Below are 15,067 nucleotides of genomic sequence, written 5' to 3'. Positions count from 1 at the left end.
TCCTTATTTTAATGGTTAAGGAGATTTTAGTCAATTCGGAAAGGCAGTTCGTCTGTTGTGATTTTCCTTTTTATACCCCCTCGAAGTCTTGGGTCGAGGAAACCACCACAGCAGAAAAATCTTGATCTGCGTTTCCGAAAGTCAACCAGCAGCAACGAAGAAAGAGTTTATGGATAAACAGAGATGCAGTGGTTCATCATCTGTCGTCCGAGCTGCTTTTCTTTCACAATACAAGCCGTTTGATTCTTATAAGTTTCTGTTGATCTCTTCTCAGCCGTTAGATCGACTCACGCCTTGGTTATTATTCCCTCCCAAATAACGCTGAAGAATCGTGTATAGTTTGTCTATCTCTCTCAGCAAATACAGGTGTTTTCCCTGTTGCTTTATTTTTATTTGTTTGTTTTTATTAATAATTCGTTTAGTATGAAATAAGCACGGTCTATTTGTTTTTTTTTTTTTTTTTTTTGGGTCCATGGAATTGTTGGCGATTTTCTATCGGTTCTTTTGTTAAACGAAAAGCCTTCGGCTTCGAGTATCTGCTATTTGTTAGATGAAAACTAAACCTACAATAGTCGTTAATACTCGTTATTTCGTATTACCAAATACGTTAGCATTTGTTTACAGCAATAACAGCTGTTATTGAAAGAGCAGCCTGTTTCTTACTTTCTTATGTAGTGTTATTGTATGTTTTTTTATCAACACTGTTGAATATCATTTCCGTTTCTTAATGGGAAAGCGGGGAAAAAATCAGCTTTTATTTCAAACTTATTTGTTTTAAAATCTGTTGTCTGTTAGGTCCCTTTGTAAGTTGTATCCTTGAGTTGTGGTATCCTCAAAACAAGACTGCAAGTTGAAGACTCCGTCTCAATCATAAGAAGGGGGCCAACGATCGCCATACAGCAGCGCATGACACAAGATTGGTATCGCTTCTAGCTCTTCATATGTGAAAATGTCATTAACAAGGGTGAAATCACCTGGCTGGGCTGCTTTTGATCTCAAGCAGCGGCAGAAACAAGGTCTTGCTCCTGAGACTGACAAGGACTCTTATCCGCCCATATCAAGCACTCTCACCTCTCTTCGTAACTGTGAAAATGTATCAAGAAATACTGATGTGTTAGTAAAGCCTTTCTCCTCTGTTCTTCGCCCCTCTGTGGAATTTCCAACTTTAACAGAGGAAAATGAGTGTGATTATAAAGGGAAGCATGGGCATAAGGCGATTGAGCAACACAGTCGTGATTTGGCCCTCAAGAAACTCAAAGCGCTTCACTCTTGGGCTGACAATAGCTTGATTGAAGATCTCATGGAAGCTGTTGATAACGACATCAAGCGGGCCTCAAATTTATTGGAAGGAATGGTTTCCAGCAGTGGCAGCGCTGAAGAGAATAAGGAAACAAAAATTGCAGAATCGAGTTCTACGATTGATGAGTCTCCATGTTACAGAAAGGGTGGTGAAATTTGTTTTTTAGAGAAGGCATTAGACCTTTCTAATTTAAGCACTACTACTGGGGACGGTGTTAACGACAACTTCATAGAATCAGTAGATGTACGTGCCTCCAGTGTGATAAATGTTTCTGATAAAGATGATGGTATGAAATCGATTATGGAACGGTTATCATCTCTACCTATTGAGCCCGAGTGGGAAGAGGATGATGTTTACTTGGTCCATCGAAAAGATGCAATGAAGATGATGAGGTATGCAGGCTAATGTAGGGTTGATGTGCTAGATAATAGATGTATATGCCAAACTTGGCTATGTTCTGGATGCAAGATCTAGGAAATGGTAAAATGTATAGCAAAACTCATTTTCTTTTTTCAATTGCCGTGGATGTTATATGTTCCTATGCAAGTTTTAAACTCAATGCAGCACGATGGAAACTCAGGCTCAATAACTTTGTGAAAATCTAAATCTTTTACGAATTTTATGATCTCAAGTTTCTGATATGAATCAAATTTTAATATTTTTTATTGCCTCTGATTATAAATGGCACGGCCAAGTGTTCGTGAGGAAGGTTCCACTTGTGTAAAAATGCACACAATCGCTGTGCACTCTTTTGACATTGAGTTGCATTGAGGCATGAATCACATTTATGTTTCTACATGCAATGTTCATCCCAAAATTTTTTAACACATTATTCTATATGGATATGTTTTCTTCTTCTTCTTTCTTTCCCTTTTTTCTTTGGGTTTCTTTGGTAACAGATTTAGTGGATTTCTTTGAAATTTAAGAGCGTTGAACTTCTAGATAAGTGATACTGAGGATTTTCACTTTTTACACTGTGCAGATCAGCATCTCAGCACTCCAAGGCAGCCAATAATGCCTATCTAAGAGGTGATCATTTTTCGGCCCAGCAGCACTCGCTGAAGGCACGGAAAGAATGGTTAATTGCTGAAAGGCTCAACTCCAAAGCTGCCAAAGAAATTCTAGGCATCAGGAACAGTGAAAATGACATGTGGAAGTTGGACTTACATGGTCTTCATGCAGCAGAAGCTGTTCAGGCCTTGCAAGAACGCCTGCAAAAAATTGAGATGCAGAGACCTATGAACTGTTCAGTATCTCCGAAGAAAGTTAAGTCAAAGAATGGGATGGTATGTACTGCATCACTTGAGTCTTTTGGTTGTATGGACATGGAGGTTGTGGATAAACAACGATCATCATTGAGGCAGATACAAAAATCATTGCAAGTTATTACAGGTACGTTTTTTCAAAAATCATTGCAAGTTATTATGGGTATGTTTTTTCATTTTATGAATGACAGATGCCTGTGGACAACAAACGTGCATGCTCTCCTGCTACTCTCTAAGTTGCTTTTGTTTGTCTTGCACTTGCTTTCAGCCTTTTACTCTTGTCTAGAGGACAGTTTCACTCATTTGCTTTATTTTCTCTTACAGGCATTGGTAATCATAGCCGGGGACAGGCTGCACTGCCAAAAGCAGTTAAAAATTTTCTCAGTGAAAGCCGGTGACCCCCTTTTCCCATTTCTCTCCTTCATATGTTTTATTAATTTTTTGATACACAGGTAGATACTGATTGCTTACCCCATATAACAGGTATCGTTTTGATGAGGCAAGGCCAGGAGTGATCACAGTTCGACCTAAATTTCGTCAGAGGTGAACATTTCGGCAAAAAATAAACTTTGGTGAAGATTCATAGCCTTGCATCATAAATTATTATGTACTTCATCATTTTAGTAGAGGGATTTATTCCAGACAGATGTTTCTGATTTCACAATTACTCTGTTTGATGACGCCTATGTACATTAGTACTAGTTGGAAGGGTCCTCATTGTTATCAGAAATATCAAATAATTAATTATCGGTTGGTGCAACATTCAGAATATAATTTCACTCATTAATACTATGGTGTCATTTTTTTTTTGGGCCATGTAGGTTATAACTGAGATTTTGTTTACTTGACTTTCATTTTTTTTTTCAATTAAAAAATGTAGCCCCATTGTTACCCTAATACGATCAAATAGTATATGACCGACATATTGTTCTGGTATCATTTCTCTATGAACTGGAAAATGCATTTTCAGATGCTCTTTTTTTTTTTTTTAATTTGTCTCTTGTAACCAGTGGATGAGGTAAAAATGTTGTTTTACCTTGTTAGTAGTTTAAATTTTTGTCTTAATTGAATATTAAAAAAAAAAGACGATGAATTCCTTTTAAAATGTTAACACGATTTAAAAAAAAAAAATGAAAAGTTGCAAATCTCAAGTGGATAATCAACAATTTTTTGTCAAAAGTTCTAATTTGAGTTCAACTTTGAATAAAATTTATTCAAATTCATGCACCCATATAATAGAGAAGCGATGGACCTGATTTTACCTGCTTAGAGCTTGGCTTGTGATTGGTTTGAATTGTGGGTAAGCATTTGTTTTACCGACCCTTAACTTCTTCAATTTGTTAGAATTCCCAAAGGAACACAAGATTGATAATCCAATACAGATTCGTGAATACAGTCTTAAAGAAATTGCAAATTCAATAGTTGGGCAACTAATTTCAGCCCAAAAATATGAAATGAATCGACAGACAATTTTCTTTCAGCGCTCTCAACAACTATAATGCTGACTATCACTCATTAACCCTTCTATACCTCATGTATGTGAATGGATGATACAGAAATAAGCCAAGTTTCCCGTTATGTAGACCTCTTACTTTCGACAGCCTCCTTGAGTTTTCTTCCCAGTGCAAATGCTAAAGTAGGTGGGACAGCATTCCCAATTTGACGGTGTTTGTGTTGAATGCTGCCATGAAACTGGTAGCTATCGGGGAAACCCTGCATTAACAGAAGAAAACAGGTGATACCCAGCTGCACCAAACTAGTTCTCTTAATCATGAAATCAGATTGTATCTTTGATTCTGAATCACTACCGGGAAATAGTCAAACTTAAATATGATGACAAGAAAGGAGTGAACTATGAAAGCTGAGAACTTACTTGGGATCTGGCGCATTCACGAACTGTCAGAATCCTGTCCTGGTCAGGGTGAAAGCACATACCCACCTTGCCCATGGGTTGAGGATCCGTAATGGAAGTGGGGAAGTTGCCTTCCCAATCAAGCCTTCCAAATAGCCCCTTCCATTGATTGTGTCGCTTGGCTGTGTTAGGCAGGCACCAAGGTATCAAATCTACCACTTGTCCAGTAGACAATTTAACCTGCATTTCATGAATATTAAAACAAGCATTTACAAGCCGAAGCTTAAACAGAAATATGCAAGAACCTAATTACTGCTGTTGGCACCTTTTCATCTGGAAGGTCATGCCAATCAGCACCTGGCCGCTTTGGAATCTTTTGACAACGAATGAGATTCAGCTCATTCATTTCTTTTGATATATGATCAGTCAAGACAGCCATATTCCCTCGAATTCGCTTTTGGAACCATGAGACAGGATCATTTTGATACTGTCAAACAAAATGTCAAAAATAAGATCCACATAGTTTCAAAAAACTTCTCGGTGTGCAAAACTACAAATGAATCCCCCCAAATAAATGTGTTTGAATCCTTCTTACCTCCATAATTGTCTTAGAAGCTCCATTACCTACTGCCGGCAAATCACCTATTGTATCTCTAACGGTCATTGCCCGGAAAGGAGCTCCATTTGCGGTACTCCGAACAGCAGAATACTGATAATTATCAGATAACATGATTTTCAACTCTGGGGCAGCAAATACGTGCATTGGTTCGGGCCATTCAGGGAGGGTATCATGTGGGGAGGCTGCCCATATGAATGCCCGTTTTCGTGACTGAGAAACTCCAAAGGCTCCAGCTTCCAAGATACCAAACCTCACCTAAATGCAAAGATAGCTAGCTAAGTTATCTGCATGCAAAATTCATAAATGCCATGCATGCTTCAATAAATATAACATATAAAAGTTAACAATCAATTCCCTCTTAAGCAGTAGGGCAACATGTACCTGATAACCCATTTCAAGTAGTGAAGCCAATGTTAGACGGAATGTTTGTCCTTTATTGAACGAGACAAAATTCCTGACATTCTCAAGGAGGAAGTACCTTGGCTGAAAGTAATCAGCAAAAGACAAGAATGCTAAGATCATCTCACACTGGACTTTACTCCAGGTGCTTTGGTTAAACCTATTCATACCAGAAAACCCCTGGGGAAAAAACAAACATTTGCTTTTAAGTCAAAAAGTTGCTCACGATATTGAATAGCAGAGGTAAGGTCCGAAATCCACATTACCTGGCATGGAGGACCACCATTAATGAAATCCACCTGCCCTGGTAAAGGCAGATTGTTAATTACATTCTCGTCTAGTGATGCAGCCAATTCAGCAGCCTCAGAAGTTGATACACAGTCCTCAGCATCCCCGCACTTCTCCATCACAGCCCTGCAATACAAGCCATAATCAATTATCTCAATATTATAAGGAAGGATGCATGTTCATCTCAATGCAACCACTGACCTAAGAATCACGTTACAATTATTGATAAGCATCAATGACTCTGGATGATTGAGTTTAAATGCTTCTCCAGCAGGTTCTTCATATTCAATCGCCCACTTGGTTGATGATATCCCTGTAGATTTTTTTTTTTTGGCAAAAGTGAATGGCCAGTCAGGAAGGGCATGAAAAATATGCATTACAAACAGATTCTGCCCCCCCCCCCCCCAAACAAAAAAAAAATGGTAGACTAAACTAAATGTACCAGATTGTTGCAATCCTTCCGACAAGCCACCACAGCCTGCAAAAATATCCAATGTGGCGAGATGATTTTCCTGAGATGCCCCTCCTTGTTTCTCAACTTCTAACTCGTCTTCTCCCTCTATACACTTTCCCTTCTTCCTTCTTGATGCAGCTTCACTATCCAGACTCCCACTTGAGTACCTCAGTTTGATATGAGCAGGCAGCTGTTCACAAATGAAATTGAAAAGATAAAATAGCATCCAATAGAGGAAAGTCTCCTTATATGCAACTTGAAATGGTACAGAAGTAATTAACACAGTTTTAAAGCCTTCAAACTCCCAAAAAAAAAAATAAATGATAAACAAGAGCACTACCAAATTAGGAAGAAAGGGAGAGATTACCTGCTTGAGGGACCCTTTAGAAGGATCATACAGATGTTCACAGAAGAAGATATGCTGAAAGATTGCAGGAGCATTGCAAGCAGGAATGTCATTTTTCTTTCTGACTTCACATTTCCCTGCTATAGCCTCAACAAAAATAAGATGTGTTTCTTCACTGTAGTAGACCTGAAAATTAAGCCACACAGATCAGTGGAGGTCCATAAGATACCAAGGAAAGGGCTTTTGCGTACCATCATAATAATATAGCCAAAGAATTACAAGAGATGCAGGGAAAGTTTTTTTTGTTTTCTATTTTACGCATCTCATACCTCTCGAATGTCAGAACAATATGCCTTCTCTGCTGAAATATCATCTGGTCTAAAAAATCTTCTAACTTTGACCTGGGTAGATTTTACTTCTGCTCGCTTGGGTTCCTTTGGGACAATGATCTCCAACAGTTGGCAAACAACATAAGGCTTCAGCCCCACATTCCTCCCAGCCTTGAAAGTTTCACCCTCAGCTTTATCCCATGTAAAGTGGTGGGGGCTTATGTAGACATAATCATGAACAAAGTACTCAGTTGTCCCATACACAAAACTGGTCTTTGAATGCACTTTAAATGTTTCTTTTTCCTTCTCAGACTCCTTTGTGCCACAAGCATGGCAAGAACCCACACCAAGGCCCATACTATCAACAGGAAGAATAAAGAAAGCCCCCCTTTCGGGCCAGTACAAACTTTTACAGTAATATTCTGTTGGCAGTCCTTTCTTCTTCCTCTCCTCTGCTCTTGCTCTGTCGACTTTATCGGCATTGGCAATATCCTTCCGATGCTGATGCCCCCAAGGCACTGATCGAATATCAACAACCACAGTCTGTTTAATATCCTGCAATTCTAAATCCCTACACTGATTTGTTAGAAATACCTCCCTCTCGTTAGCTGTATTGCCAAGAACAGTATGAGATCCTCTCTGCATTATTATTCCATGAAACAGTTTGCATCCACCTGTGGCTTCAAACATGTATTCCACAAAATAGATGACAGGAAGTTGATCCAATTCATCAACTTCCACCAACACTGCACTCCCTAGAGAAACCACTTCTCCATGAACAATTGCCTTTTTATAAAGAGCCAAACCAGATTTGCGCACACACTCCCCCTCCCATGTTATTTCCTTCTTAGTAGAACGTGATTTAATTTGCACTGCCACTGAGCAAGATATTCGTCTTTCCTCCAAAATTAGTTTCTCCACTTCAGTGTCATCTTCTTCATTTTCCCCTTGCTCCTCAACCTCTTCATCCTCATTGGCTTCACAAGCAGTTTCTTCCTTTCCATCTTCTGGCGAGTAATTTGAATAGTACTCACCCCAAATTCTGTTGATAAGTCTTGTTGTTGTTGCCTGCATAACCTTTCTTTTGGATACTACTACAGGTCCCATAGATGCTCTAGGGTTCAAATTTATTTCACTCTTTTGTACTTTCTTTTTCTTCACTAACCATTTGGTATGGTGTCTCTCCTCCATTTTTTTCATAAGACCAATAATGAATGCACACTTTTTGATCTGCTCATCAGGATATTCTGCAAAAAGTTGCAGAACTATCTGCCCATGCACAACCACGTATCTCTCAACAGCAGCTGGATCAGAAGAGATGTAAGAATGCTGATCCTTCTTGATCTCCGATAACCGCTTGATTACATCTGTGAAAGAAAGCCTTGATACTCGAGTTTGCTCCTTCAGCATTGTAATAATACTTATTGCAACTCTTGCTGTTTTCAGAACCGGTTCATACCAAGGAGCATATTGTTTTGATGGCTTGCCAAGTCTGTACCTGGAATATGGATAGAAATTGCCCTGGTCATCAATACAGATTTTGTAATTATATCACCGATACCCCGTTCTCAAGAATATTTTAGAAAATAATAGCAATGATTTGCCAAGATTTTTTTTCTTGATATACACAGACTGAATCTACCCATCACTTATTCTTGCTAATTCTAAATTATTTTTTAATGCGTGAATTTATAATTTCAAACTTCTCCCAGCAAAGATAAACATGAGACATTAATAAAAACCATTTCTACAGACACCTACCTCAACAAGTACAGGCAAAATAATAACAAGACAAAGCAGGGAAAAAAATTTTTTATAAAAAAAAGCCTATGTTGAACCATTATGCAAGAAAATAGGCACATTACCAAGCCATATCAGTTCGGATAGAAATGAAAATCATTGACGATCCGAACTCAATCATCCACTCCTTGATTGAACTCAAATAAATTGGAAACCCTCCAGCATCCTGTGCTCCTGAAACCCCCGAGGTAGACTGACTAGAATCAGTATCAAGACAGAATCCACTTCCTTCATCAGAAATCATTTTTCCTGACCCAAAGATTGTCACATCAATATCTTCACAAGGTTTCATCGGCAAAAGCTCCAAGGAAATCAACCTTGAATCTGAATTGTAAAGTGACCAATCATGAAGCATCCTTCGGGGGAGCTGATCAATGTCACAACTGTCATAATCACTATCATAAGCTAAGAGCTCATCAAATTCTTCCTCAGATGGTCGGTAAAATACAGGGAAAGGATAATCATTTGCAATCTCATCTTCATTTATTTTGATGTAGAACTTGTTCATTCCAGAAGTTGAACCCTGTGTTTTCTTCTGCTTCTTCGATTGCCAGAGCTCCTCTTCTTGCAAAAGCCTTGCCAATTTTGCATCCTCATCTTCATCAGCTGGACAAGTGGATGAACCGTATTGATCCATTTTACCATCTCCATCTCCAACTTTAGAACCAATAGCCAAATTACCACCTAAAGATGCAGCATTTACTTGCACAAAGTTTTCACGCTTGCTACTCTCTTCTTTTAATGCAACAAGAACTGGCAATTCTGCAAATTTCTGATCATTCTTCTTTGATGTCTCATCCAAACCTATTAGTTGGTTAAAAATAAATTCACCCTGAGAAATTACAAAATCTTTGATGGATACCCCACCTCGAAAGCACTTGCTTCCACTCATTGATCGGACCACCCCAGCAAGCAACTCATCAATACTACAATCAGAGTTCCCACCAGAAGTTTTTGACAGTTTTTTGTAAACCTCTATACAAGCCCGAGCCTTTTCAAAGAAAAGTTCATAATATTTCTTGTAACTACTGGCTGGTTTAAGGCAATCATAATCAGCTATATCAGTAGAAAGCCATATTACAGGAGAACCATCTTCATAACCAGAGATGCTCCATGATTCTATCCGTCCAAAGCCTTCACATCTGACACCCTTTTCCTTCTCTCTGTCAGAACTTTCTTGTAGGGGCAATATGAGACCAGAAATAAACAAATCATCAATTTCCAACATTTCAAGGGGCTGCGGCAAACCATTTTCATCATGCAAAATAAAATCGTTTAGCCTTCTATTGGGGCGATCACCATCTTGCCTAGCAGTCAGGCCTACAGCTACAATCTCATCATCTGCATACTGATCTTTCTTTGCTTCAACTAGATAGGACTTTTCAGATATACGAACAGATTTTTCTTTGAAATCAGTACAAGCAGCCATTCGCTTTGGCCTTTTCCGAGGCTCCTCACTGTCCTGGGACAATTTTTTCATTTTTTCTTTCTGGCCACTTGTTGAGTCCTTTGTTTCAGGAACTTCAGATTTTGGTTTCCGTTTCTTGTTCTTCATTTCTATTACAAAAGACAACAGCAACACAATAAATAGATTGTAAGCTTCTGAGCTTAAGAAGATATTATTATTATTGATGCACTGCACTAAGAAAAAGAAAGGAGAAATAAAAGCAGAAAAGCAATCTAAAAACGCACAAGTATTTGGCATAAGCATGGGGACAGAGAATTTCAAACATTACGCACAAACATACAGCTGGGTGACTATAAGAAATAGCATTGAATCTGCAAAACTAACCAACCCAAGATTCTCTTCGTTAATTGCTAAGATATGAGGAACACGCTATAATACCCAAAAATGAATAGTGTCCTTAATCCGACACTTGATGAATTTGCACAGATATTAAAGGAACCAATGAAAATGAAGTCAATAAAGAGTGAAGCCTAATTAAAAAAATAAATAAATAAATAAATAACAGTAATAATAACTAACAACAATTGTCATTATGAGTTACACTAGAGATCTCAACCTCACTAGAAACCTAAAATCTGAAAAGGGTTTATTCATCACAAGCCATATGCAATTTGGGAATACGAAGCAACACAACAAGATTAATATCACTTATTGCTTTCAATAATCACTTACAAAAGTTTATCATAGAAATATAAAATAAAAATTACCTGAAGAATCTGTGGCCTTCTGATCATTCGACTCTTTTGAATCCAACAGAGCCGCCGATCCCATTTTCAACTTTCTTCTGCTCTTAGATTCTTGTGAATTTGACGGAGGAGCTGCAATGTCAAAGTCTATTCTTACGACGGTCGCTGATTGATTTTTTTTTTTTTTTCTCTCTTTTCAAAAATACACAAATGGATGAGATATAGAGAAACTGAAGAAAATAAAATGGGCGGCAAAAATTTTCATTTGCCCGCAAAAGTTGCCGCCAATTTTCTTTCTTTCTAATCTTTACAACTTTTTCAAAAAAAAAATAAAAATAAAAACTTTTCAATTACGACTCATGAACTTATTATTACCGGTTTTCCAAGTTTCTTGTTTTGTTTAATATTTTGATAAATGCTTTTCGGAAATTACAATTTTGTCACTTCTTAAATCCATAATGTCAGCCTAATTAATGGACTTTTAACTACACTACCAACAAAATAAAGTAATGAAAATGTGACACTTGTATTAAAAAAATAATAGTCCCACGTAGAGCATTTAAAATTCTAATTTATAGTGCGCAGAGTAAATAAGTAAATTCAAAATTAACGAAAACGACAAGAATAAAATCTATTCTTTCTTTTTTTCTTCTCAATGGACATGAAATGTATTTCTTAAAAAAAATATCTAAAATCATTACTCAAAGCACCATGTTTGTGATACATTTTTAATAATGACTAAGAGCATCACCAAAAAGTTTTTCAAATAAAATTTTATTATTTATTTGAAGTGGTACACGCACAACAATATTTAAAGTTCTAAAAGACACTCTAATTAAAATTCTTTAAATAACAAATGATTCTCTCTCTTCAAATTTAGAGAGTTGATTTCTTCCTCTTCAATTTATATTTTATTATTTTTATTAGAGAAAAAAAGAGAAGTATTTTAATTGCTATTGATTTTTCTTTTAAAAAAATAATTATTTGATTAAAATAATATTAACCTATTTTTATTTTATTATTTTTTATTAGAGAAAGAGAGAGAAGTGTTTTAATTGCTATTGACTTTTTTTTTTAAAAAATAATTATTTGATTAAAATATTATTAACTTATTTTTATTTGAAGAGTCTTTTGGAGAATATCATATTTTTCTACCCTTCCATTTGCCACATGGGTAAGCAAATAGATATTTTAAAAATAAAATTTATAGAGACTTTTGGATATGTTCTAACATTATTAATTATCAAATTAGGTCAACACTACTTATCAAAAAAAAAAATTAGGTCAACACTATTACTGCAAGCAACTTTATTTTTTCTACAATCATGCTCTGTTTTATAAAACTTATATGAGGATGACTTGTCAAAATTTGTTATAAATTCAATGTTTTCATATGCAATTTATGTGAATGAAATTTGTACCATAACACATACAGACTATTTAGAACATAACCCACAAATAACAATTTGATTATTGAATCATTCACACTTAAACCTTATTTGGTGTTGAAATTAAATAATTGTGCCTTAAAAATTATAATATTAAAATTTTGTTAAACATTAATTATTGTAATTTGAATTAATTTAATCTACTACTTATATTAAAAAAACTTATAATATCTTTATTAATTTTATCAAAATAATTATTTTAAAGTTACATTTACTATACACTATTAATTTTTATTTTGGAGTTACAATTTTATTTTTTTTCGTACAGCAGACCTCAATATCAATGCCACTTACCTCTTACTATTTTTATAATATCCAAAAGGCCCACTAACACCAAAAAAAATTGAAAGAAAAGGGAGGTGAATGGGTTATTTGCTTGATAATTTATTTTGGGATATAAGATATATATTTATTATGAGAAAAATATTTAAAAAATAATAAAATGTACAAGAAAGATATCCTATTATTAATTTTTTGTTCACATGAAATATATATTTTTTATTTTTAGTACTTAATTATTTTATTTTAATTTTTATTTGTATAATTTATCTTAATTTATAATAAATATGAATAAAAATATGTTTAAAAATAAAAGTAATATTTTAAAATTTTACTGCAATAAAATTATTGTTATTATAAAAATAATAGGGATTATTTTCTGCTTTCATTACACCCACTGCTTTCATGCTTTATTTTCTGTAACTTATACATATGGTTTGTCAATTAAAAATAATTAATAAAGTTTGACTGCAACAACATATCTGTAACTTATAGTATAAGCACTATAAATCAATTCAAATTTGTTAAGTTATTAAAAGTCGATTATCTTCTTTAAAAAAATGGGTATTCTTACTGTTTATTTTTTATTCATTCATTATCATATATATACTTTATTCAATCATGATAATATGTACATGTGGTAATTAGTTGACGAATAAGGAACGATGTTCTATAAACACTAAAAATCGTCTTATGTGAAAATAAGTAAGCATTTATAATAATTAAAGATCTTAAGTTACATATTAATTACTATTATAGGATTAAATATATAAAATAATGTTCTTTTTTTCAAAATTTTAAAAATATATGGTTTACCTCAACAACCAAATGAACAAGCAGCACAAAAATTAAGCACAGATACATGAATCAAAATTATTATACACAAAAAATAATTAAAAAAATCAGTGAATTTGGTTTAATTTTATCCCTATATTGCTTGTGTGTCAATATCATTCTAGATTCGAGATCTACTCAATTTTTTATGTAATGATCAGTCAAAATCTTCATGAATTCAAGATCTACCCATTTTTTTATCTAACGTGGCAGGCCAACAAAATAATATGAAATATAAGCTAAAAAATTAAAGAAAAAAAGTGCTACTTACCCATAGTAATCCAATCAATTGAACAACGTAGAATTTTTGGGCCGATCTAACAAAACCTAAATTATGTCTCAAAGTTCTGATGATGTCTCGCAACCTATCACCGGTCGATCTATCCAAAGCATTCACTTAATTTTGAAATCGGCAAATTTGATATTCTCAATGGGTTTTCATGTAGAAAATTTGTGGGTTCAAATGAATTTGGATGATTTTGTTGGAACAAGTTTTGGTTTAAAAACAAAATGATGCTTTTAAGATGCATAAAAAATATTTGGTAACATTTCTGTACTCTTTATAATTTAAAGTTATTATGGTAAGGTCCAACATGTGTCAGAGTGAAAATTTAATACAAATGAGTTAGCACATCTTTATTCTTTTTTTTTTTAACCAAAAAAAAGAAGTTGGCATTTCTTATGCAATATATCAAACAACGTTTATCATGTAGCAATTAACACTATTGCGAGTGGCATTATATGTTAACAAATGGTAGTATCTGTGAGTTAACACCTTATCGGTAAATCACTCGACACACGAGTAATGGCTATATTCGAGTTTAGAGAGTGTTAATATGTCAACTGGTGTGCCTATATGCACAATCAAATGATTTTTTTTTTCCTAATATTATCGATATATGCTATCTCATTTGTTGGGTTCGTACCACATGTATTTAATCATAATGTGATTAATCGAATACACATATAAAAATAATCTAATTTATGAAAAAGTATACTCTAATATAGAAGATATATTATATAATCTCTTCAATCAATTAATTTTATTTGGACTCAACAGTTGGTATGCTTACCTCTGTTATTCTACGAGTCTCTTCCTTTTTGCGTATGGCTTCACCACTCCCTTTAGCAGCATCTACTAATTCAATTTATTTGTAAAGATTTCTAAAGAAACTCTTATGTAGTCAACTACGAAATGATTGATTGATAGTGCAAAGTTATTGTTAGAATTATATGATAATATTATTTTATTTATTAATGATTAATGATTAATGTAAACAATATATTAATATTATAATATTATTTACATTAATATTAATTTTAAAATTAATATTATTTAAATTTATACAAATTTAAATATTTATAATTATTTATATTAAATTATAAATTTATTAATATATTAAAATGTAAAAATAATAATATATTGTAAATTAAAATATAATTTAATATTATTGAATAATAATTTATTAATTTATATTAACAATTATAATCTAAATTTATTATTTACATATAATATTAAATTTTATAAATTTATTTTATCATAATTATAATACAAATTTTAGAAATTTAATCATTAATTTTTAATATTTACTAAAAAATTGTTAAATTTCTACAATTAAGATTTCTATATTTATTATTTTTCTAAGTATTAATAAATATAATTTTTAATTATTTAATTTAATTAATCATAAAAATTAATA

The 15,067-nt window shown here is 33.9% G+C and overlaps 2 protein-coding genes across 2 annotated transcripts; one reads left to right on the top strand and one right to left on the bottom strand.

Moving 5' to 3' along the window:
- Positions 1-85: 85 nt before the first annotated feature.
- LOC102616139 (uncharacterized) lies at positions 86-3,371 on the top strand. Its single transcript, XM_006466173.4, has 5 exons — positions 86-366; positions 796-1,692; positions 2,283-2,692; positions 2,890-2,959; positions 3,049-3,371. The coding sequence occupies exons 2-5, from the start codon at positions 950-952 to the stop codon at positions 3,110-3,112; spliced, it is 1,287 nt and encodes a 428-aa protein (XP_006466236.2). The 5' UTR covers positions 86-366; positions 796-949; the 3' UTR covers positions 3,113-3,371.
- Positions 3,372-4,140: 769 nt separating this feature from the next.
- Positions 4,141-10,891, bottom strand: LOC102616428 (DNA (cytosine-5)-methyltransferase 1-like). The gene is given in 12 exon segments (NM_001288912.1): positions 4,141-4,278; positions 4,439-4,657; positions 4,743-4,904; positions 5,013-5,291; positions 5,418-5,615; positions 5,702-5,849; positions 5,925-6,036; positions 6,166-6,367; positions 6,545-6,709; positions 6,853-8,350; positions 8,718-10,209; positions 10,828-10,891. Coding segments are annotated over 12 exon segments (4,677 nt in total).
- Between the last annotated feature and the right edge of the window lie 4,176 nt (positions 10,892-15,067).

Source organism: Citrus sinensis, chromosome 7 (genome assembly GCF_022201045.2).
Source record: "Citrus sinensis cultivar Valencia sweet orange chromosome 7, DVS_A1.0, whole genome shotgun sequence".
In the NCBI taxonomy this organism is placed as follows: domain Eukaryota; kingdom Viridiplantae; phylum Streptophyta; class Magnoliopsida; order Sapindales; family Rutaceae; genus Citrus; species Citrus sinensis.
Note: the sequence above shows the minus strand (reverse complement) of the source record. Positions and strands in the feature narration are given on the sequence as shown.